This window comes from Rhagoletis pomonella, unplaced genomic scaffold, assembly GCF_013731165.1.
Source record: "Rhagoletis pomonella isolate Grant_MI unplaced genomic scaffold, Rhpom_1.0 Rhpom_scaffold_00002, whole genome shotgun sequence".
In the NCBI taxonomy this organism is placed as follows: Eukaryota; Metazoa; Arthropoda; class Insecta; order Diptera; family Tephritidae; genus Rhagoletis; species Rhagoletis pomonella.
Window position 1 is genome coordinate 6805904 of NW_023458556.1, and position 22689 is coordinate 6828592.

General features: G+C 38.6%; 1 protein-coding gene across 1 annotated transcript in view; it reads left to right on the forward strand.

The window, feature by feature from the left end:
- LOC118732959 (dorsal-ventral patterning protein Sog) overlaps nucleotides 1–20949 on the forward strand; it is a 97804-nt gene extending 76855 nt beyond the window's left edge. Inside the window, exons 4-6 of the mRNA XM_036462090.1 lie at nucleotides 17289–17354; nucleotides 17460–19750; nucleotides 19828–20949. Coding sequence (XP_036317983.1) covers nucleotides 17289–17354; nucleotides 17460–19750; nucleotides 19828–20109 — 2639 coding nt within the window. The 3' untranslated portion in view covers nucleotides 20110–20949. The remainder of the gene's footprint in view (nucleotides 1–17288; nucleotides 17355–17459; nucleotides 19751–19827) is intronic.
- The last annotated feature ends 1740 nt before the right edge of the window (nucleotides 20950–22689 follow it).

Sequence of the window (22689 nt, forward strand, 5' to 3'; positions counted from 1 at the left end):
TTTTTTCTCTCTATTTTTATTCTACATTTCATTGAATTTTTTAAATAATTCTTGGAATTAATCATTTCTTTGAAATTACAAAGTCCTTCAAAATAAAACCTGATTTCAAAGAGAGTAAATAAAAACGCCTCTTTAAATAAAAAAATAGGTTTCAAACCCATTTATTTATTATTTATTTTATGGTAGGAGAGCTCATCAAACAATATACATAGAAGCATTTTGATTTAAGTGGTTGAAAAGCAATGATTATCTAAATCCCGGGACTAACGACATCCCGGAAATCCCGGAATCGAAAAAAGCTGAAAAATTAACATCCCTAGTAGGTGCATATCTACATAGCTGTAGCTGTAGCTGTTGGAGCTGTTAATGTTTGGCGTCGAGAATTCGTTTTAAGGTGGCGCTCATATTTACTATATTTTGAATTATTTTCATATTTTGAACCGACTTCTAGAAAAGGAGAAGGTTATCAATTCGTCGGAATATTTTTTTTATGTATGTATGTATGTTACCGCATAACTTCAGACCACGTCAACCGATTTAAATAATTCTTTTTCTATGAACCCATACTAATTTGGTTATGAAGAAATCATTTGGTTATGAAGAAATTAACGGTACTATTAAAAGATAAAATGAAATAAAATACACTGTACGCAGCTTCAATATCTTAAAAATTTAGTTGGGTTCTCAGGTCTCTAGCAATACAAGATTAAATGTTGTTTTTCTCGAAATTATTTAAATTAATTTTGAGCATTTCGGAGGAAGAAGGTCAGAACCCCTCCTATTTACGCCCCCCCCTAAATACGGCCTTGGATCAGATAATTTTTGTAGATATGCAACATTTTTTATTTAAATTGTTTCGCTAATTTTTTATATTATGCATACAAACTATGTACTATACTCGAATGTTCGAAAATGTTTTTCTATGGAAAAAAATAATAAAACCGTCTGGAAAATAATTACCAAAAACTAAGTTGCCTGGTTCGAATATGAGCTAGCGCAAATTTAATTTTTTTATTTTTTTATACTTAAAAATCAACCTTATACTCCCGTTCGGGTATAAAAGTAAACAATTAGTAGTCTCTTCATAGGACACACTCGAACAAAAAGGAACAGTTCATTCCTTGTAAGAAGATCAAAAGCGGTATTAGTCGCATATTTCTTTGCAAGTGATCTCGTAAATAAGTAGCAGTCGAATACGTAGTAAGTGAATTGAAACAAGTCGTTCGCAGAGTTTTCTAGCTGATTCATAAAATGACAGAAAAAGATATGTATATACAAAAAATAATTAATGTACAAGCAACAAAAAAAAAAATATTAAATGATACTCGCCCAGCGTTTAGAAAGTTTGCTGTTGTTAGCGTTGGCTTTGGCTACTTTTCGTGCTACACACTCACACCACACCCATGCGACAACGCGAGGTACATACCTTCATACATATGTAGAAATAAAAAACAGCGGCTACCCCACAGGAAATGTGCATACATATCTAACTAGAGGTTAAATTGAAGTTGATCTGTATATTTTCTTTGTCGAAAGCTAACTATATTTCTATGGCGATGGCCGCGAAATAGTCAAGGGTGGTTACCTCTGCATTACGTGTCAACTAATTTGTAACTAACCATTTTTGGACATAAAATATTATTAAGGAAAAAAATGTTTCTAAAATTTTGTACTTGTTTATTTATTTATTTCCTTTAACATTACATATTTGTTTACACACTCTGCTGTAGGTGGTCCCATATTGGAATTCCTTTGGACATAACTTCAAAGTGATAATATATAAAATGAATTCGAAAAAGTAGTTGTGAAGTGCCGAAAAAAGTGGATTCAAAGTAAAATTTTTATGAAGATATTTAATAAAATTTTAAAGTTAGCTTTTTGTAGTTAACTAAAAGAAATATGTATGTTCATCGAAATCCCGTAAATAAGCTAACTGCAAATGGGCTATTATTTTTTAAAAATTGATAATTTTTTTCTACAGGGTAACCACACACACACACACACACAGCCAAGTCACCCACTTGTCATTCCTCGAAATCCATTTATTATACCTTTGTTCATGTTAAGCGCAAGCCAATTTAGTTTTTGGCCGTTTTGCTATTACCTTTGTCATTTTTTGTTTGTTTTTTTTTTTTATTTTTTTTAAATTGTATTATTAAACTTTTCATTTATGTTTTTGTCATACATACAAAGCAAAAAATGGAAAACATAGGAGATTATCTGCCAGTGACCACAACAACAACAGCAAACAAGCTCATTCCTCTAAAGCGATGATTCAGTTCGACTAATTTTCTGCATGAATTGAATTCATAATTAGAACTTGAATGCGTGTTCGAAATATCTATGTAGCTGCTGAAATACGTAGCCGAACAACGAGCCAGCGGTCCAATACGTGGCGCAAAGGAATCAGCAAAACCACCAATCAAGTGCGACAGAAGCTAATGGACTGTCGGAAGATCTTGTACAAACATATGTATATGTATTTGTATGTATTATGTATTTGTATTAGTATGTACATTAAGGCGGTCCAAATGTTTTTTTTCCAGCTACCCCCAGTAATTGAAGAATATCGTGGCCGGGTCGATATACATATTTTACATGGGGTAAATCTTTTTTTTTTTTTCAAAGAATAAATAAACAAATATTTTTGATAGAATAAGAATATTTCCCTTCAGATATCTTCAGAAAACAAAGTATGCGCCAATCTATTATTATTAGATCTTGTTATTATTTTTAGATCAAATTTATCAGTTATTTTTTAATCTTCTCTTTTTTCTATAGCCGTTATTTTCAGATAAAATTTTTTAGATCATTATAGCGGTTGGAAATCATTGAAAAAACGATTGTTTTTGCTCGTAAAAATAAAAATCACAAAATAACGATTAAATTTGACAGAAAAAAATTTAGATATTATTATAAAACATTATTCTTGATCGAAAAAAGAAAAATTCCAAAAAAAGCGATTTTGCCAGGATCTAAAAATTAATACATTGATATTTAACGTTCGGTCCCTGTTTAAAGCTCTTCAACATATCTATGCAAATTAGGAGCTCAGGCCATTATCAGCCTAGGCTAGCCGGTAATGGCATCGTTTATCATTCACTTGTTGTTCGCGGCACATAAAATTCGGCTCTGTAGACATTATTTCTTAGAATGTTTACAGTGTGCCTGCGTATAAGGAAAATCGCTAAAAAAAAATGCACATTTAGGAAGAAAAACTTCGAAATACATACATACATATAAAATATGTTTGCCCTGTCTAGTTTTACACGGCGATGTCATTGACGGTGGCAATTGTATCGTCCAGCAAAACATCGATGTTAGCATCGATACTTTTGGACGAAACATCGATGTTTTGAACTCGCGAATGCTTGAGTCGGAAGGCTTGGTAGTAGTTGGTGTTTTCATTTCTATATAAATAATGAAAACGGCAACACTGATTCGGCCGTAGATGACGCATTTCGGACCCTTTCTACCTCCGACCTTTCTGTCATGCATGGCCCTCGTTGTATGTAAGTAAATATGTGTAAATATGTATGTAGGCATGTGTATACATACATACATAGCTATGTAGTGTTAAAAAATTGGCATACTAGCAGGAAATTCATTTTGCTCTTTCTTCGCACTAAATACGCAAAACATTGGCAACAAGTCATTTGCACCACCACAATTGCCAGCAGCGTGCAATAGCGAGAGTTAGCACGCTTTTTTACACCTTTTGCATTTTCGCACAAAGCACAGCGCACTCGCCGTGTAGCAGTTCGCAAATGATGCGTAAATTTCGCACAAATTGACGGCGGCATAAAGTCACAACAAATTTGCCATCAAATGTTTTAAGCTCTCGTATATATGTATGTGCGTGTGTGCGTGTGTGCGTGTTGCGTGCATGTTTAGCATCTTCGCATAATGAACTGCTAAATTCCAAAGTAGCGCGCTGTTAAAAATAAATATAAGGCAACGGCAATAGCAAAAACAAAACACCAACGGCGGCAGCAACAGCAACAACAACAAGAACCATAAGCTAAATGACAGCAACATCGACAGTCGGCAGTCGGCAGTCGGCAGCCACTTGTGTGGCATAAAATGAAGCAGTTAGTGGCCGCAACTGCACCCGCCGCCATGGCTGCCAAACTTCCCCTCCCCTCGTCGCCCAGTAACTGCAACGTTCTTTCTGCGCTATTGCATTTGCCATTCGCTGTTGCTGTTGCTGTGTGCTGCTTTCATGTTTGCACTATGCGGCATCCGCTGCAACCTGAACATCATCACACCGCACACTCCAACCGCAAGAGCACTGGCACAGCTACCAACCGCAACAACTATTGCAGCAAGAGCATGCTCATAATTAAACTGGTTGACTGCGCCCAATCGCCGGGAATGCCTGTTGCTCTCCTTTGGCCAGCGACTCGGCTTGTTGCTGCGCTGTTGTGGCATGCAACATGCTGCGCAGTCATTGTAACACATCATTAGTTTGCGTTCTGAGGTAATTTTTCTTGCTTTCGCTAAGCGGCAATGATCCAGTGATTTGCGTCCGGTGGCGCACGGCAGTGGTCACTCCCCGGCGGTGGCAACATCGGCGGCGATTTTTGTGTTATAATTATAAAACAGAAACAAGGAATGAAGACAATAAAGAGTCAGCGAGGGATGAAGAGTGAAGGTGAAAAATGTACGCACACACACACACTCTCCTGCAAGAAAAATGGGATGCCGCTGAGGCCAAAAAGCTGTGAGGATTAACTTGAACGACCTCCCGAGCTGTGCTGTGTGTACATAGTTGCCACAACAAGCTCAATCAAGCATCAACAAGAGGCTTTGTCGTTTGGCCTGCTGCCGCTACTGCGCAGTACCACATCTGTGCCACCACAAAAACCGAACCCACCCACCTTTGCGGTTGTCGGTTGTCGGTTGTTGGTTGGTGTTGGTGTCGACATTGTTGCCTGCTGCCAACGACTTACATATCTACGTTTTGTACAATCTTTTTATTTTTTTTTTGCAACGTTTGTTGTGATTGCTGCTCACTTTGCGGATGCTTTGATGACACTTTGGCAACGTTAAATAATTTTTCATCTGCTATTATGCAAAAACGAGTCTCAGTTTTGAAAAATGATGTGAGGCTTACGTGATTGCATGGCGTTGAGATTGTGGTTTCTGTTGTTGCGATTTGGCATTTGTACGATAATAAGTCCACTAGGAAATGTTTAAAAATTTAGCTTTTTAATTTATGTGTTGGTGTTGGTTGATTTTTCCGACAGGGTGGAAAGATGATTTATTTTGGAACGAATTTCCGTCATCCCTTGTCAAGTTTGGTTTGCAGACAAACCCGTTTCGGCGTTGTGCCATCTTCAGTGTCATCTTTCGTTCTATTTCTCTAATTTACTTCGTAATTAGATATATATAAGTACTTCAGATATGTGTACTGATTAATAGATGATCCTAAGCTAAAAATTGGCAATATTAGCATATTTCTGTTTAAACACTAACCTCAAATTTTAAGGTTACGTGAAGAACGGGTGACTTACATAATTCAGTAAATCGAGTACTCTACGTCGGCGAAAATCAACAGCAGAGGTTGAATTCTCACAGTAAAACTCGTTAAGTTCGCTTCATGGACAAAAACTAGTTTTGAGAAAGTTTTGTGAAATTTCATGGACATCCATTTTCAGAGTTACTCTAGACCAGAGCCTTGACAGTCAAAGTATCTATGTGTTTAAAACTTTTAAAAAGGTCATTGCATACTGGTTTCAGGTCAAAAAAATATTTAAAACCTACTACATTTGAAAGTCATTTTAAACGTAATTATAATTTGTTCAACGCTTTAAAATACTGTTATTTTATTTCGCTATCTCTTCTCATTCCCGAGATATTTGATTTTGTTCATTTTTTTTTTTAAATCGTAGATACACTGTGCGACGTAGCCATATTTAAATATTAACGCTTTCGTACCTTCCTTGCCTTCCTTTAATTGAGCGCATAAGTAGATATCGCAAACCGTCTTCAAAAGAGTCACAACTCAAAATTTTGCATTTTTGAAATTATGCCCTAAAAATGTACACAGAGCTTTTATGTACCTTTTAGCAAAAGCTGGAGGTATTCTTTGTTGTAATTTGTTAAAAAAAAACCTAAGGTAAAGTCGCCCTTACCCATATGAATAGCATGTTCTACGAAATAGTTTTTCGCATTTTCTGACAAAGGTATTATTTTGAGTTGTGACTCTTTTGAAGACGGTGTGCGATATGTATGTATGTAGGTGTATTTAAATATATGCACACATATGTATGCGGGTATGTATAATCAGCGAATAGTTTATTTGTGCAGAAATCAAACGCTGTGGCATGCAACGCGCACTGGGTGTGTTAGAATAGCTGCACCCAAGTAATGTTTAATATTTCTCCTACACATACAAACAAACGTATGTACATACTTGTGTGTATGTAAATACGAATGCATTTTGCCTGAACAAAATGGCAACACCAGTTTGAATATCCATTACGATGGTACTTAGTTGCTACAATTTGAGGAAGAAACTTCTGGCACGTAGGAGGCCAACATCAATATGTAATGCGACTGCGCTCAGTACACTTAGAATCTCTACCAACAAAGCGAACAGGCAGAAAACGCATGTAAATTACAAGAAAGCTATGTACATACGTACATTTGCCACTTTCAGGGATGGACAGTACGGCTAAGGGGCAATGCTCGAGCGCTTCCAGCTAACATCCTTACTAGTTTCCTAATTTGTCGCTTCGATTTCTGCTATGTGCAAAGTTTTTTTTTTTTTTTTTTATGAAACTTTCACTTTTTATGGTGGCACTTTGGCTACCGCAGCTGCTGCGGTTGCTGCTCTTGCTCGCTACATTGTTGTCACTCCTAACTAAGTGGCTTTCATAAGAAAATTACTGTCGCTGCAATCTACTCCTCCTACTCCTTATTTGCGCTCTATACTCCATCTCAAGCTATGCATTTTTACACTTTTGTTGTTTGATCCAAAGTAATGCTGCTGCTGCTGCTGCTGCAATTTTCTCCAGCAACATTCGCCAGCATAAGTGGTCATAACAATAAGCCAATGTCCCGTCCCGGCTTGTTGTAAATGTTGTTGTTGTTGTTGCCGCCCCATTAAACGCTTGTTGAATATGTATTTACTGTGTGTGTGTGTTGTTGGTCGTTCTTGTTGGCCAAAGTTGGCAGCAGCATGGCAACAACAGCTACGCGAATAAACGTTCAGCGAAGATGAATTGCAGATGTAAGTGCAGCAATGTTGTGGCATGTCTTGTGGTGCCACAGCAGCAGCAGCAACCGACTACTTTAATAACATTAGCGGCAATTACAACAACACACAATTTGCTTTAGTGGCAGTCACGCACACAGCTTGTGGCAAGCAACAAAAGCAACATAAGCAACAGGATTCGCTGCCACAACAACGGAAAAGTATGCTAGCTACAAATTCAACAGCAGTGACGTTGTTTGCTTTTTTATATTTTTTAAATATTTTTTTTTTTTTTAGTTATTTTGCATTTTTTTCTTACTTCGCTAAGCTATTTCTTTGAAAACACAACTATGGATAGACATTTTTCAACTTCTCCATTGCACTTTTTTACTCCTTCTTCTGCTGCTCCTGGCTGGCATAAGTGCATCCCATTCGACTAAATTTCGTTCAGCACTATTTTCATAGACTTTGATTTTTCGCGGTCGCTTCTGCGTCGATAAATACAAATAGACTGCATACAAAGTTGTTGTTTTGGTGATTCGCCCTGAATATAATTAACTACCTACCTACATATATACATTGTATTTTATTTGCCATGCCATAATTGTGGTTTCTGCTGCTACGCTGTTGCTGTTGCTGTTGCTGTTGCTGCTGCCTCTTTTGCCTCAAAGCTTGATCATCAACACAATTGCTTCGTTAAAGTCGCCCATTTTTGGTTAGAAAGAATGCTAGGCCACTGGGAAGCATCAAGCCATGGATGGCATGCTACAAACGGAGAGCAACCGTAAAGCAAACTCTGCAAAACCAAGTTTAGCTGAACATCACACAACCATATACATCCACTTGCATATATGTATGTATTAGTATATACAACATAGCCGCAAATAATATAATAACAACTATTTATAAGCGATCAGTGTAAGAAGAGTAACGTGTTCAATAATAAAGTCAGCTTCGTCATAAGCAGAAGTGAGGATATGGTCAGACTTGGCTTTTCAAAAACTTTTTCTCGACACGGAAAAAGTTAGCTCTGCTCTATTAGCATTGCTTACATGTAAGGTAAAAAAATAAATTTCGAAAGTATAAAGGCAATCGCATTTCTGGCTAGTATATTTCAGGACGAATTAAGGAGCTAAGGAGCAAATGAATTTTTTTTATTTCCCTGCTCCTCTGCTCCGCTTCGAAGCCCTGGTCATAAGTCTAGAATATGAACCATTTAGGTATGCAAAAACCAAAAATGTGGCTCGATAGAACTCCTAAAGCTGATTTCAACTGTACAAAAATTATTTGGGTTAAAAACATAAAGAAGATTTAAAAGGTTAAAATAAAGTGTTTTGATTTTTTTTTTTTTATTTTAAAATCTTATGAACTACATAACCGATTCAAAAACTAATGATGTCAAAATAAAGACAACTAATTTATCTTTCTGTTGATGTACATGAATTATATGCATTTTTACATTTTTAATCCAAAAATACTAAAAACGAAAAAATTTCGTATTTTTTCATAAAATAACATTTTTTAAGAAAGTTTTGTTAGAGAATGTACTGTGTTTTAATTGAAAATTCATGAAAATAAATAAATAAACATGAGTGGCAAACAATATGAAATATTGAAATGAGGGTGTTATTGTATTGGCCAATACAAAACCGCGCATCAACAAAAAGGAAATCAAATTTTTGGCAAAAAATTTCAGTTACGCGGCTTTGCGGAGCCACGATACGCGGTTTTATACTTTGAACGACGATAGGTATTTATGTATATTTATACCAAGAACATTCATCCCTGCAAAAGTTTGAGGACCAGGTGGTCTACCGGGACGTAGTTTTAAAGAATTTGCAAAAGGACCAGGTTACATACTAAGTAGTAACTTGTTATGCTGACCTGGACCACTTCAAACGCAAAAAAACTGATATTTGTGTTGAACACCATCTCTTCGTGGCCCATAGGCAATATGACTCGGTTGCCGAATGTGACTATTATTAAAGCGAATTTTTAGAAATCTTTAGGACCATTTTGGTTAAAAGGTGCGTACTAGTATTTAACCTAGTCCCACATTTTGCAGGGATATTTTTTGGTTTATATGTATGTATGTTTGTACGTACATCTGTATATGTATATGTACATCTTTTCTTAATTCACGTATAGACAGATGTACATACGTATGTATGTATACGCAAATGTACAAATGCATATATACGTACATACATATGTACATAGAATTATGTCAACGACGTTGACATTTTAGAGCACCACTTAAAACGACGACAACCACAAAAAATTGCAACACGCAATGCCACCCAATAGCAACTTTACTGTATCAGCAAGTCAACGCTATATAAAATACATATATACATACATGTGTGTGTGCTTGCATTTCTCGAGCCTTGTTCTAACGAAATTGTCCAATGCCACAACAACAAGGAAAAAATTACATAAAAAATCAAATCGATTCAGCCGCACTCCTTCTTTAGTAGACTCGTTGCATAGGCACTGGCACTGTTGCTGTTAACCATTTTACCATTTTCGACTGCAACTCCAACGCCATATCCACATTTTTATCAACATCATCATCAGAAGCATAGTTCCTTTAACAGCACCAAACCAAATCTTGTTGCACAGACTCGAAACAGACTGAAACTCATTGTCATCATCATTTTCATCGTCATTGTCGTCGCCATCATCGTAGCCGCCCGCCCGCCTTCACGCTATGGCTATGGCTTTGCTGCTGCTGCTGTTGCTCTTTCTGTTGTCGTAGTCGTTCACGTTTCATTGTTAATTTATGCAGTTTAATGGTATTTTTATAATGACATAACTCGAGCATTTTAACGCTTATTAAATTATCTCATTTAACTGAACGCTGTCATACGTAGCCGCTTTTGTTTTTTTGTTGTTTTTGTTTTTGCCTTCATGACCAACCGACTAACCAACCAATGACTTACATTCCGACGTGCTGGTTGCATTCGAGCGATGTTCTATGAAACAGGCTCTCTGCTAATGCTGGCGCATCTTGCTTCCATTTTTTGTGAGTTTTTTGTTTTCTTTTTCTTTATATAAACGCCGTCCGACCGGCAATCAAAGCGATAAAGAAGCAAACGCAGCACAGCAGGCGGTAAGGCAATTTTCGATCGGTTGGTAGATAAATTAACACTAAAAAGTTATACAGCAAAAAATAAAATAAAAACTAAAAACAAAAAACACGCGAAGTAAAGAGGTAATCAAATCGAGTGGTGAAGATGGAGTGCATAAGCAATCGTTGCGATGACAATGGTGTCGCACTGCTCAAAATAACATTGCATTGCATGAGAATAAGGTTTCATATAAAAACGGGCTAAAGTAACAAATCAGGAACAAAGGGTTAATCATTTTTCTTTACTAAAATATACGTATTCAGATATGAATAACGAGTTTTCGGTTTAATGAATCATCAAAATTATCTCATTGTGGGTCTTCACACCTTCAGTTCGGTACTCGGTAACTCGGTGTTCGGTAATTGTTTCTAATGTATTTTGTTTGTGTAAAATAGTGTTATACAAAAATAGTGTTACACAAACAAAATACATGCGAAAAAAATTACCGAACACCGAGCTACCGAGTACCAAAATTAATAACAAAAAATTTTAAAGCAAAAATCATTGAAAGAGTTCAAGTCTATATAAATGTTTTTGTAATTGAGTATAAATGAGCAACTCAGCTGAAAAACACAAAGATTTACTTAAATTTAATTAAACTTTATCTGCTCTGTGGTCACTGTGCCTACATTATCAAGCGGCAATCTCAAGACGTGCTTCGCTTGTTGTAAGTGTAGTAATCAAAATGAGAATCATACAAACAAATGTATAGACAGACCTACATACATACAGACATACTAACATAATATGTACAACAATCATCGTATAAGGCTGCTTGCGCGGGGAACTGGAAAAATAAGGACGCGCCAAGGACCTCATAAATTTGTGGTGCGTTGCCTGATTGCTAATGACTCGATCAACAAACACCACCTCTTACCATAAAGAGTATAAAATTATAGAGCTTCGACAAAGCCAAAGGGGTGGACTTTAATCATAAATTGACCATTTTGTAAAAGAAAATAGACATTAAAAATATACTCAACTTTTGAATAAGGTGGGTAGCAACAAACTCCTTTTTGACCTGAAAATAAATTTCGTCTTCAAAATCTCTATCTTAAAGCCGAGCGTAAATTTTTTAGAATAAAACGAACTATCCTTCGGATTGAGTGCTTACGACCAGCAGTGAGTCTGAAGGAGCAAATATTCTTCTAATTTAATGAGTTCGTATATTTTCCTAACTGCCCTATTTTTCTCTTCGTTCAAAATAACGGCGGCAGCATAAAAAATCGGCCATTGCAGAAGTCATAAAACAGGCTAACAAATCGTTCCATGCTAAGCTGTACATATGTATGTATTTAAAACCTTCCTTCATACATACATAAATATACATATTTTTTCATCGTCTTTTGAACATTTGACCAACGTGGGTAGTGAGAATTTTTCATTGATTCTTTTACCACCGATTTCCATATATTTAGGAAATTATTTAACAAAACAATTGTGGCATTCCATTCCCATTTCAATGCACATACAAAAGTACTGACAAATGCATATTGTCACATACTTGTATATATGTAGGTATGTATGTATACTTAGTAAATATTCCGAACTCTTGAATGAATTAAAATAAATAACCTGGTTGATCTCCTCAGGAATTTAATTTTCGTTTGGCGGCGTTCATAAACGTACGGGAATACCAACAAATCACCAGAAATACCTAAAAACGACACCAAATCCCTGACAGCGGTTCATTAATCTTTAGGCCTGAAAAAAGTACTTTTTACTTGTTTACTTTGTACAGCTCAAACTTGGGATTCAATGAAAAAGTTCATCATACAGTAAAAAAAAAAAAAAAATCTCAAAGAAATCGCTTGGCAACAGCCAGTTCATATCGAGATTGAGCACGAACTCGCAGGCCAAAAGAAATTGCAAGGCAATATTCACAACAGCAGCAGTAACATGACCAGTGACAGCAACGCACTCGCAACGACACCGGCTTTGACACGGTCACTGGAATGTCTTTGATCCCATCAAAAAAGTCATGAATGCGCCGACTCTTTGGGTTGACGCGTTGCTCTTGTTGCTCCCTCTGGTTCTGGCTGGTTGGTTAGCTATGCCTGCCTGCCGCTGTGGCGGTAGCGCCATCGACACTACAAAAATAAGCAACAACACCTTCAACAAGCAACCAACCGGACCCGCGGCGAGCACTGAGCTGCAGCAACAGCGCCAAAAAACGCGTTTATCTGTCTGTCGGTGCGCCGCCGTCGTCCAACAGCCGCCTGTCAAATTCAGAAGAAAAAGGTATTAAGATCATGCGATAAGATCAATGTTGCCACGGCGTGGAGCACCACTATTAACAGCTACAGTGAGAGCTGAGAAGGAAACAACAACAAATACAATAGCAAGTATCACGTAGCAAGCCTATAGGCACCAACGAAGGCAGCAGCAAGTCCCGAAAAATGGAAGTAAACAAGCCGACAGACGAGCAGTAATATGCTATACAAACCCCATAAACAAAAAAACAAGAAACAAAATTAAAATTTTAAGAATGGAAAATGAGAAAAGAATACCGAAGAATGGAGTATAAGATCAAACACAAAAACACTACGGGTATCCCTTCCTGTGCTACGTTCAGCACGCTCAATAAAATGCTATACAAGGTGTCAGATTTGTCGCCCTTCATTACCACTGCCGACAACAACAATAACAAACGGATAAAGATAACAATGCCCACAACTGGCATACAATCAGCAGCAGCGGCACAGCTAACAGAAAAAAATAAAAATAAAGAATACAAAAAATACGTGGTGGCTCTAAACCGCCATCAACAACAAAAAAATTCCACGGAATCGATACTGTTAAACGTATAGAAAGAACAACGTGTCGCCACATAGCCTTAGGCCAAGAAGGAAACGGCGGCGTTATCGCCGCCGCAACAAAAGTGTAGCCACCGCCAAGGTTGTTTGCGCCATTGACTGTTCGCGGTCGTCGACGAACGGCAAGGATTTGCGCTTAATCAGGCGTATACGATCGCGCGCGCCCATACACGCCATTGGAATGCATAAAAATTGGTCGTTGCTGGAATTCTTGTGGCGCAACGAAAAACAACGAAAGCCGCTTTGCCTTGCCACTCTCGGTTGACTTATTTGGCCTTTACAGTGGCGCGGCACGGCACGGCGCGGCGCGGCGCGGCGGTCGGCGATCACTGGTTGTTTTGTTGGCACCCACTTCTACGCTGTGACGTTCATTCTCGACTCAGCTCATTGCCAGATCAACGCCAGCGATCACAAATGACCTGCAGCGAATTGTGCGAATCGTGGTACGCCAGATAATTTGCTGGTAAAATATGCCACAACGACTACGCGCATACATAAAAATATAGGTGCATTGTTAAAAAAAAAAAAAAGGAACTAAAAATGCCGTGCTTCTCCGCCCAATTTCGCATTCTGAATGCGTTAACAACCCGTCGTTAGTTAGTTAGTACCAACCTCAATGCTGACCGGCAGTCAATCTCGCAACTAGACTAGCGCCCGACAAACCATTGCAGCCATTCAGTAGGCTGCCAGCCTAAAGGACCTCAAGCGCTGAAGGCAACGTCAGGGCTTGCATTTACCGGCGTTGTAAAGGTTGTTTAGTGGCGTGATTTGCAATCAGCGATAAGCCACGCTATATATGTACATATGTATGTATATATACATACATATATTGCGCCTGTACAAATGAGGGTATGTACATACGCTCAGTGGTGCCAGATGTGGGGATTTCGCCACATTTTGGGAACTTCTGAAACCATTTGGGGATAGATTTTTTCGTTTGGCGAAGTGGGCATTTTTGTTTGGTTTAAAATTTTTCTAACGAAGGTTTCTTTGCAAAACAGTAATTAAAACGAACTAACAAAAATGAGAATACGTATTTTTTTATTTCTCACTAGCAGACCTATTCTGCTTGTTACCGAACATTTTGACACCGGGAAATTTTGTTACCAAAAAATCAAGGAATGAAACCGAAACCCAAACCGAAACCGTAACCGTTTAAAACCGTTTCGTTTTTCAAAACCGAAACCGAAACCGTAACCGTTATCTTAACATGAAAAGGAACGATACCGAAACCATTTCAATCACAGGTTTTAATCGGTTTCCAGAAATTTACAAAAATAACAAATCAAAATTTCTTTGAAATAAATGATTTATTTAACCAAAATCAGCAATATTTTGCTAAAATTCTTGTTAAGTAGTAAATAAGTATGTCAAGGTAACTTTTCGCAAAAAGCTACTAAAATGGTGCCTAATAAATTAAGTCTCCGATCTGGCATCGGTTATTTGGAAGAAGTCATTTTGATTTTCATTTTCACGTGTATAGTTGTAAAGGACACAGAAATGAAGGGGTTTCATTATTATGTAGTAAATATATGACGAAAATAACAATTATATTTTAGTTTTCATACACCTTTAGTTTTACAGCAAAAAGGAAACATTTAATTGAATCTGGTGATGACGTTGTTGCTGTGTATCTGTGTAGTTTTCAGCGAAAACTGGTTTTCGTTTGACAGATTTTACATGGACGAAAACACAAGTTTTAGGTCGAAAACCAGTTTTAGCAACGAAAACATATTTCCGATGTCGGTCAGAACATGGTATAAGTGACAAAAACAAGAAAAACGTGAATCAGCTGTTTCTCGACTTGTGGGCACGAAATGTGGTTTTTGCGTTCCCGTACTTCTGGACTTCGTTCCATTTTTGAAAAAAAAAATGTTTCTCTTATTCTCTAATTACCAAATCCGGTCCGGATTGTTAGGGAAAGAACCTAGTGTTGATATTATCAGTGAACTGTAATTTTCAATTTTCTTTCCTCAACCTTTAAGACATTGTGATTTAAATAATATCAACAAAATTTCTGTGAAAAACCGAAACCGGAACGAAACCGAAACCAAAACCGAAATAAATTTTGAAGAACGAAACCAAAACCGAAACCGAAACACTTGGCAAAACCGAAACCCAAACCGGAACGTTATTTTGAATCGGTTTCATTCCTTGCAAAAAATTACCAAATTTCTTGTAACCGCAATTCTAGGTACGTGTTAATTTATTCAGCAATTCAGCTATGAAGTTTTGTAGAAATTCTGGTGTAGCATATTTCACAAGGCAATATTTTCTTATCTAATAACAAAATTTACCAGTTACAATAGTGCGCAGAATACGAAAAAAAAAAACGGTTTAAAAATTGACAGGAACTTTATTCACCGATAACAACATGTTTGTTAACAACACAGAATAGGCCTGTAAAAGGGATTTAAATGAGGATTAAAATAAGAGGATTTTTTGGGGATAACTGCGGCTCGGCTCGATATGGGGATGCGGTACAAAAATGTTCTGGCAACACTGCATACACTTACCAGCAGTCATTGCCTCCTTTTCGTCCATGCAAGTACTAAGTGTGCCGCACGATCAGCTATTTGCCTATCGGTGCAATTTACCCAACATCTCCGTCGAGGCACGTCTACCTAAGGAAGGAAGGCGGACAAGCATCATGACAACAACAGGCCTGTCCAGCCTGTCCAGCCTGCATGGCAGACGAAGTGGCAGACAAAGCGGCGAGCCAGCGATCGCTTGTATGGAATTTGAGTTAATACTATTATGTACATACATACAATACAATTGATATTGTTATTGTTGTTGTTGTTGGTATTGTTGCTCTTCGCATACAACGTCATTAAGTCTACGCTTGTGCGCTCATTCAATGAAGCATTTCCACGTACTGTACCGCTTCGGCTTCCTGCTGTTTCATTTAGTTTTGGGAGCCGCCGGGCCTCACGTAGCGCACCAAATTACAGACAATAACCACACTAATTTCCTTCACTTGTTTACCTGCTTTTATTCATTCACTTCCATCCTTTGGCAGCGAGCAGAGATGAGGTGCGCTGGTTAAACCGAAAACAAGAAAGTAATTGGTAGAATTCCTACTTATATACATACGCGCAAATGCATGCATAAATACATATGCACGTACATAGTTATATATATGTATTCATCAGCATAATTGCATTCCAGCCAATTTGTATGGCCTTTCTTAAGTACATACATACCTACATAGTTTGTATGTATTTGAGCGCAAATGTCTTCTATTGTTTGAGCTCTTTTCTTGATCACCGTGCTGTTGTTGTTTACTGTCAATATCGATCTACAATGCACAGACTTAACAGTGCCTGGTGGCCTCCGACGTGTTCTCACCTGCAGCGGCCTGTGTGTTATCTATCCTATTTGTATATATGTATGTATGCATATTTGCAGTCTGGCTTATCCGCTTCTATTCCAATGCACAGCTGTCCAATTGTTTCTGGTTGCCTTAATTCCTAGAGTTGCGACTGTTTCAAATGTACAAATATACATATGTATGTATATATATATATTTACTCACGCATTACTAAAGAAATAATATATGTACATATGTATATGCACATATGTACTTATGTATGTACGCATATTCATGAACGCTTAGTAATACAAATCTCTTTCTAAATGCCTACCACCACACCTACCTAGTATGTAGACGCACTAAGCGATAAATATTCGACTTAAGCCTCGAACGTGACGTGGGATTTTGATCACCATTGTATCGTCGAAAGGTTCTTTCATACACACTTGTCTACATACATACATATGTACATGAAGCATGCACAATGCCATATATCGATGCACCTACGCACGGACAAAACGATCCGGCTGGCTATCACCGGACACACGATTCCAGCGCTCGGGCATTATTTATCCGATTTGCGATTTGTGATTCATTCATTCATAAGTTTACCTTTTATGTTTATGTACAAGCAGCGGTCCTCAGACTCGTTACGCCAATTTTTATATGTATCTTCTTTTTTAATTTTATGGATTTCCCTTTGGTGTGTGAAGCCGAATTCCATTTAATTGCTGACAGTTTCTTAATTTGTCTAATCTTTTAATGCCTTTTGTTAATTCATCTGTCTCATATTTTAATTTTTTTTTCACCTTTGTTCATTGCAGATACGGACGTCTCTTTGGATGTGCCTGCCCCGGTTAATATTGAAGAGGAGGAGCGCAATATGAAGCGTAAGTATTATTTCCCTCGTAATTTTGTAATCTTTCTTTACTCGCGCTCAACGTCTTTGATAATTAATTAATAAGTGTTGCAATCCGCTTACTCTTTCCGAACAGATTTCGCAGCTCTACTCACCGGCAGGACATCACATTTCCTAAAAGGCGAGGAGATGAAGGCCATGTATGCGACTAGCACCTTCAATCCGCAAAATATTGTTGCCACAGGCCGCTTCTTATTCCACAAGAAGAATCTCTATTACTCGTTCTACACGTCGTCGAAAAATAATCGCCCGCGTACCATTCAATTTGTCAACGACGTTGGCACCATTCTCGAGGAGCATCAGCTGCAGACTCCACTCTCCGATACACAGAGCGTGTATCAGAATGCGACTGGTAAGATCTGTGGCGTTTGGCGTCGTGTTCCTCGTGACTATAAGCGTCTACTGCGCGACGAACGCTTACACGTTGTATTGCTGTGGGGCAAGAAGGATCAGATTGATCTGGCTCTCGGTGGTAAGATTGGCAAGTACACTGCTTTGCAAACGGAGTTATTCAGCTCATTGTTGGAGCCTTCACCGGGCACAAAGCCCGCTTTATTGAATGGCGCTGGCGGTACAGCTATAATCTCGACAAGCAGTGGCGCCGCCGCTTCCGTGCATTTGACCCTCGTCTTTAATGGTGTATTTGGGGCCGACGACTATTTGGATAGTCCGATCAATATACGCGTTGAGTCGCCCGATCGTAAGGAAATCGTGTTGGATGAAGTTCAAAAAGTACGCAAGCCTTCGTCTGAGATCAATGTAATGGAAATATCTTCACCCATTTCCATACCGATGTTGCGGTTGATGTCACGCGGCAAACTGCTACTCACAATCGAATCTAAGAAGAACCCTCACCTACGCATACAGGGTCACATTGTCACTCGCACAACATGCGAACTCTTCCAAACGTTGCTCACACCACACAATGCGGAGTCGAAGACGAAGAGCAGCGGCCTGGCCTGGGTCTTCCTCAACACCGATGGTTCTCTTTCGTACAACATCGAAACCGATAATATTAGCACTAAAGACAGACCCGAAATCAATCTTATGGAAGATTTGGGTAAACGCAGAACGATGCTGGAGAACCTTACACCAACGTTCAACTTTAACCAAGCCATAGGCACCATCGACAAATTGGGTCCGAAAGCACTTGAATCTCTATATACTGGCGATCTGGGCGTCAACATAGCCATCGAGAACGAGCCAAGTCTCATTCGCGGCCACTTTGTACCACGTCCCGTTGCCGACGCTCGGGACTCTGCCGAACCAATCCTACTGAAACGTGTTGAAAATTCTACAACTGCCCCAGTTCACGCCATGGGCATGGCTTGGTTGGCCATCGATAACGAATGTAACCTGCACTACGAACTCACTGTGAATGGTTTTCAATCAAATCCTCAGGATTTGCAAATATACCTCGAAGAAAAGCCAATCGAGGCTATTGGAGCACCGGTGACACGCAAACTACTTGAGGAGTTCTCCGGCTCCTACATGGAAGGTTACGTACTCGGCATGCCCTCCAGCGACCTCGTCAAATTGGAGAACAGTGTATGTTACCTGGAAATCCATTCGAAGGAGAAGAGTGAGCTCATGTTGCGCGGCAAGTTGAAATCTACGAAGGTACCATCGCACTGTTTTCCCGTCCACACGGATAACAATGTACCGAATGTGCCTGGTGACCACAGCGACAGCAATCTGATTGCACCGGGCGCTAAGTGTTTCCATTCCGGTCGCTTTTATGATGAGTCCGAGCAATGGCGTAACGCGAATGATGTTTGCCAAATGTGCGCCTGTCAGCGCGGTCAGCCCACCTGCGAACCCATCAAATGTCCAGCTGTGCAGTGCAAACCCAACGAAGAATTGGTGCGACGAGAGGGCGAATGTTGTTCAATGTGCATACCGCAAAATGTAGTCATTGAAACGGAGAAAACGGTAGAACAGACCGCACGCGGCTGTCGTTTGGGAGACCAATTCCACCTGGCCGGCGCCATTTGGCATCCGTTCTTGCCACCAAACGGCTTTGACACATGCACCACCTGCACTTGCGATGTGCTGACACTGGAGGTGCGTTGTCCACGCATGGTGTGCCCGCCTCTACCCTGCTCCGAGAAGATCGCCTACCGTCCGGACAAGAAGGCTTGTTGCAAGGTGTGTCCTGAAAGCAAATCCTCGCGTAGTGGCGAAAAGGCCGGACCCTCCTACCCCAACGTACTGCAAGATCAAGGATCGCATAAGACAACATCTCCGGAGGAGATCCTAAGTCAAGGCGGCTGCAAGGTATTAAATAAGATATACGAAAATGGACAGGAATGGCATCCGATTTTGGCATCACATGGAGAGCAGAAGTGCATCAAATGTCGCTGCAAGGTAAGTCTGCGTGTACACCACACAACAAGAAGATGGTATCTTATTAACACATTATTAATTTTCCTCTCGTTTCATAGGACTCTAAAGTGAATTGCGATCGAAAGCGTTGCTCACGCTCCACCTGCCAGCAGACGCGTATCTCGGCAAAGCGGAAATTCTATGAGAAACCCGGCATTGGTGGAGGGAATGAGCCGGTCATCGACGAGTGCTGCTCAACGCAGTGTAGACGCTCGCGCCGCCACCACAGACGCACACACCAGGAGCGCCCTAGTGCCGCCGACGATCGGCAACAGCAGTCGAAACGGGTGCAACAGCAAGCGAATCTTAACCGCAGCGGCAGCAACAACCATAGCAGCTGAGCGCCAAAGTCAGGTCGTCGCAATCATTCAGAACACACATACACACATAATATCGCCCGAATATCACAGAAGATAAAAGAATAACAAAATCGCAATTTTCTTCTAAAGAAAATGCGCGCCCTTTGTAACTTTCTTGAAACCAGGACTGAAAATGAATGAGGCGAACGAAGCGTTGAAAACAATGGAGAGTAGCACTGACAAAAAATTACATAAATAAGAAATATGTACATATATACATATATGAGTATGTATGCAATAAAAGGGATCGGATATTTGCCAACAAAGCCGCCAGCAAAATGACATATGTAGATACATATTTACTTAAAAAAAACGAAAGCAACTTTTTGTATTTTAACAACATTATCCACAGATAGCAGATAAAACAGAAATGCAGTTGGAAGAGCGAATAGTGCGCCAGTTGTATGGAATATAGTCCATGTAGAGAGAGTATGGCTAGTAACTATTTTAGAGATGTGCTAGCGGAAGCTATTTAAAAAATATTTATGAATTACCTTAAGGACACCAGTGCAGTTGCTTCAAAATTGTATAAAACGTTTAATTTTAACAAAAGGATTTAATTTCCAAAATGCCGTCGCATCCAGTTGCTGAGCTGAGAGTGGAATTCTCTGGAAATACATTGTTCTAGTAGAATGATAATAGACGATTGCTGACTGAGAATTGTAAGCAAATATTAAGGCAACGAGTTTGCGGCAAAAAGTGCGATAGAGGGTGGCAGAGAGAGACAGTGCAAAAATGAGAAACACATCCCAAACGTTTCGACTGATTGACTGAATGGCATAGACTAAGTAAAATAAACTTACAAAAATGCTAAAAAAAAAACAAAAACAATGAAATATACATACATATATATATTTGTTTTTATATACATTAAATTAAATATATATATACTGATGCGAGGACATGCACACATGCATACATACATACGTATTTACTATGTATATACATACATACAGACATACATACATATATATTTTATGAAAACCACCACTGCTACGTCCCCAAAAAGTTGTCCCATCGGCAGTGTAAACGTTTCTTCATTAATATCGATGATCAATCGAGATCATAAATCTTTCTGTAACTAGTATTTTCAATGCGCAGGCGCTTGGAATTGAGACCACTTCGACCCTGCGCGAAAGCGAATGCAATTCTGTTCGTAACACGCCGTTTTTGGGAGAGACGTGGACAAGTGGCTGGCGTTCTCTGGCAGAAGGCAGCTGTTGAGCAACTTCATTGAGCAAGAGATATGTATATGTGCATACATATGTACATGCATATCGTTAGTATATGTAGTATGAAAAGAGCGAATCTCACATCGTCGCTGAAATGGTAATTAGAGGGCTGCATGAATTCATTCAAAACGGCTTGTGAACTATTCATATATGAAACGAACGAGTGAATACCTGTTTTGGTATATGAGTCGATATTACAATATAAAATGAACTGAATTGAAATAAATAACAATTTCTTGCATGAATATCCAAAAATATTTTTTTTATGTACACATCAGTGTACTGCAGCAAGCTACTTGAGAGCTTACTTATATTCACTGGGCTTGGTTCTAAACAAGCAAGTCAATGCTTGGCTTTTGTGTTTTATATGTCGTTACTACACACGAATAAAGGCGCGATAGTATTTTGACGGCGAAAAAAGGCGCGTAAAAAAAATTTTCGAAAAAAGATGCCTCTGAAAAACTTCGGCGAAGTATGTTAAGAGTTTTTGACGCTAAATTTTTTTTATACGTCTTTTTTCACCGTCAACTTTCGAGCTCGCGCCTTTATTCGTGTCTAGTGACAATATGAAGTAAAATATTCAAATATATTTACTGCACTCTGTTTGGCTAGATGTTTGGATGAATCAATCAAAAGGTTAATTTTGGATTCGTAGATAATGTGAGTTACGCCATTTCAATACTGTACTAACGATATGTACATATGTACATATATATGTATGTACATTTGGCATATACATATGTTCTTACATTAGAAAGGCTGGTTTTTACTATGTCATATTTTGCCGCCAAAATTTGTTGTCATATCTTGGCACAAACTTATCTCCTTCATCCCATACCTTTACTGATGATATTATTGGCCAAAAACAGACTGATAGCCGATTTAGCTACGGACGACTAAAGACCTATGTATACTGATGGAAATCAATCGATATACCGCATCTTAGTCCCATTTGGAAATGTGTTTTCCACTTATTTGACGACAAATGCCATTGAATTTGACATAGTGAAAACAAGCCTTAACACATCCATACATGCATATATACATACAAGCGCACACGCACACAAATCCACACACACGCACACACACGCAAACACATGCATAAGTTCCCTCATTATATTTGATTATTATAATTATTATTATTTACTCGTACAACTGACGACTTGCGCATTTTCACCATATAACTGTATTAATATTTTATTAGTTATTATAATTGTTACGATTATTGACATCATAATTGTATATTTTAATTTTTTAATTTTTATTTTTTATTTAAATAAATTTTGTGTTAATTGTAAAAGTGAAACAAAGAAAAAAGAGCAACTGCAAA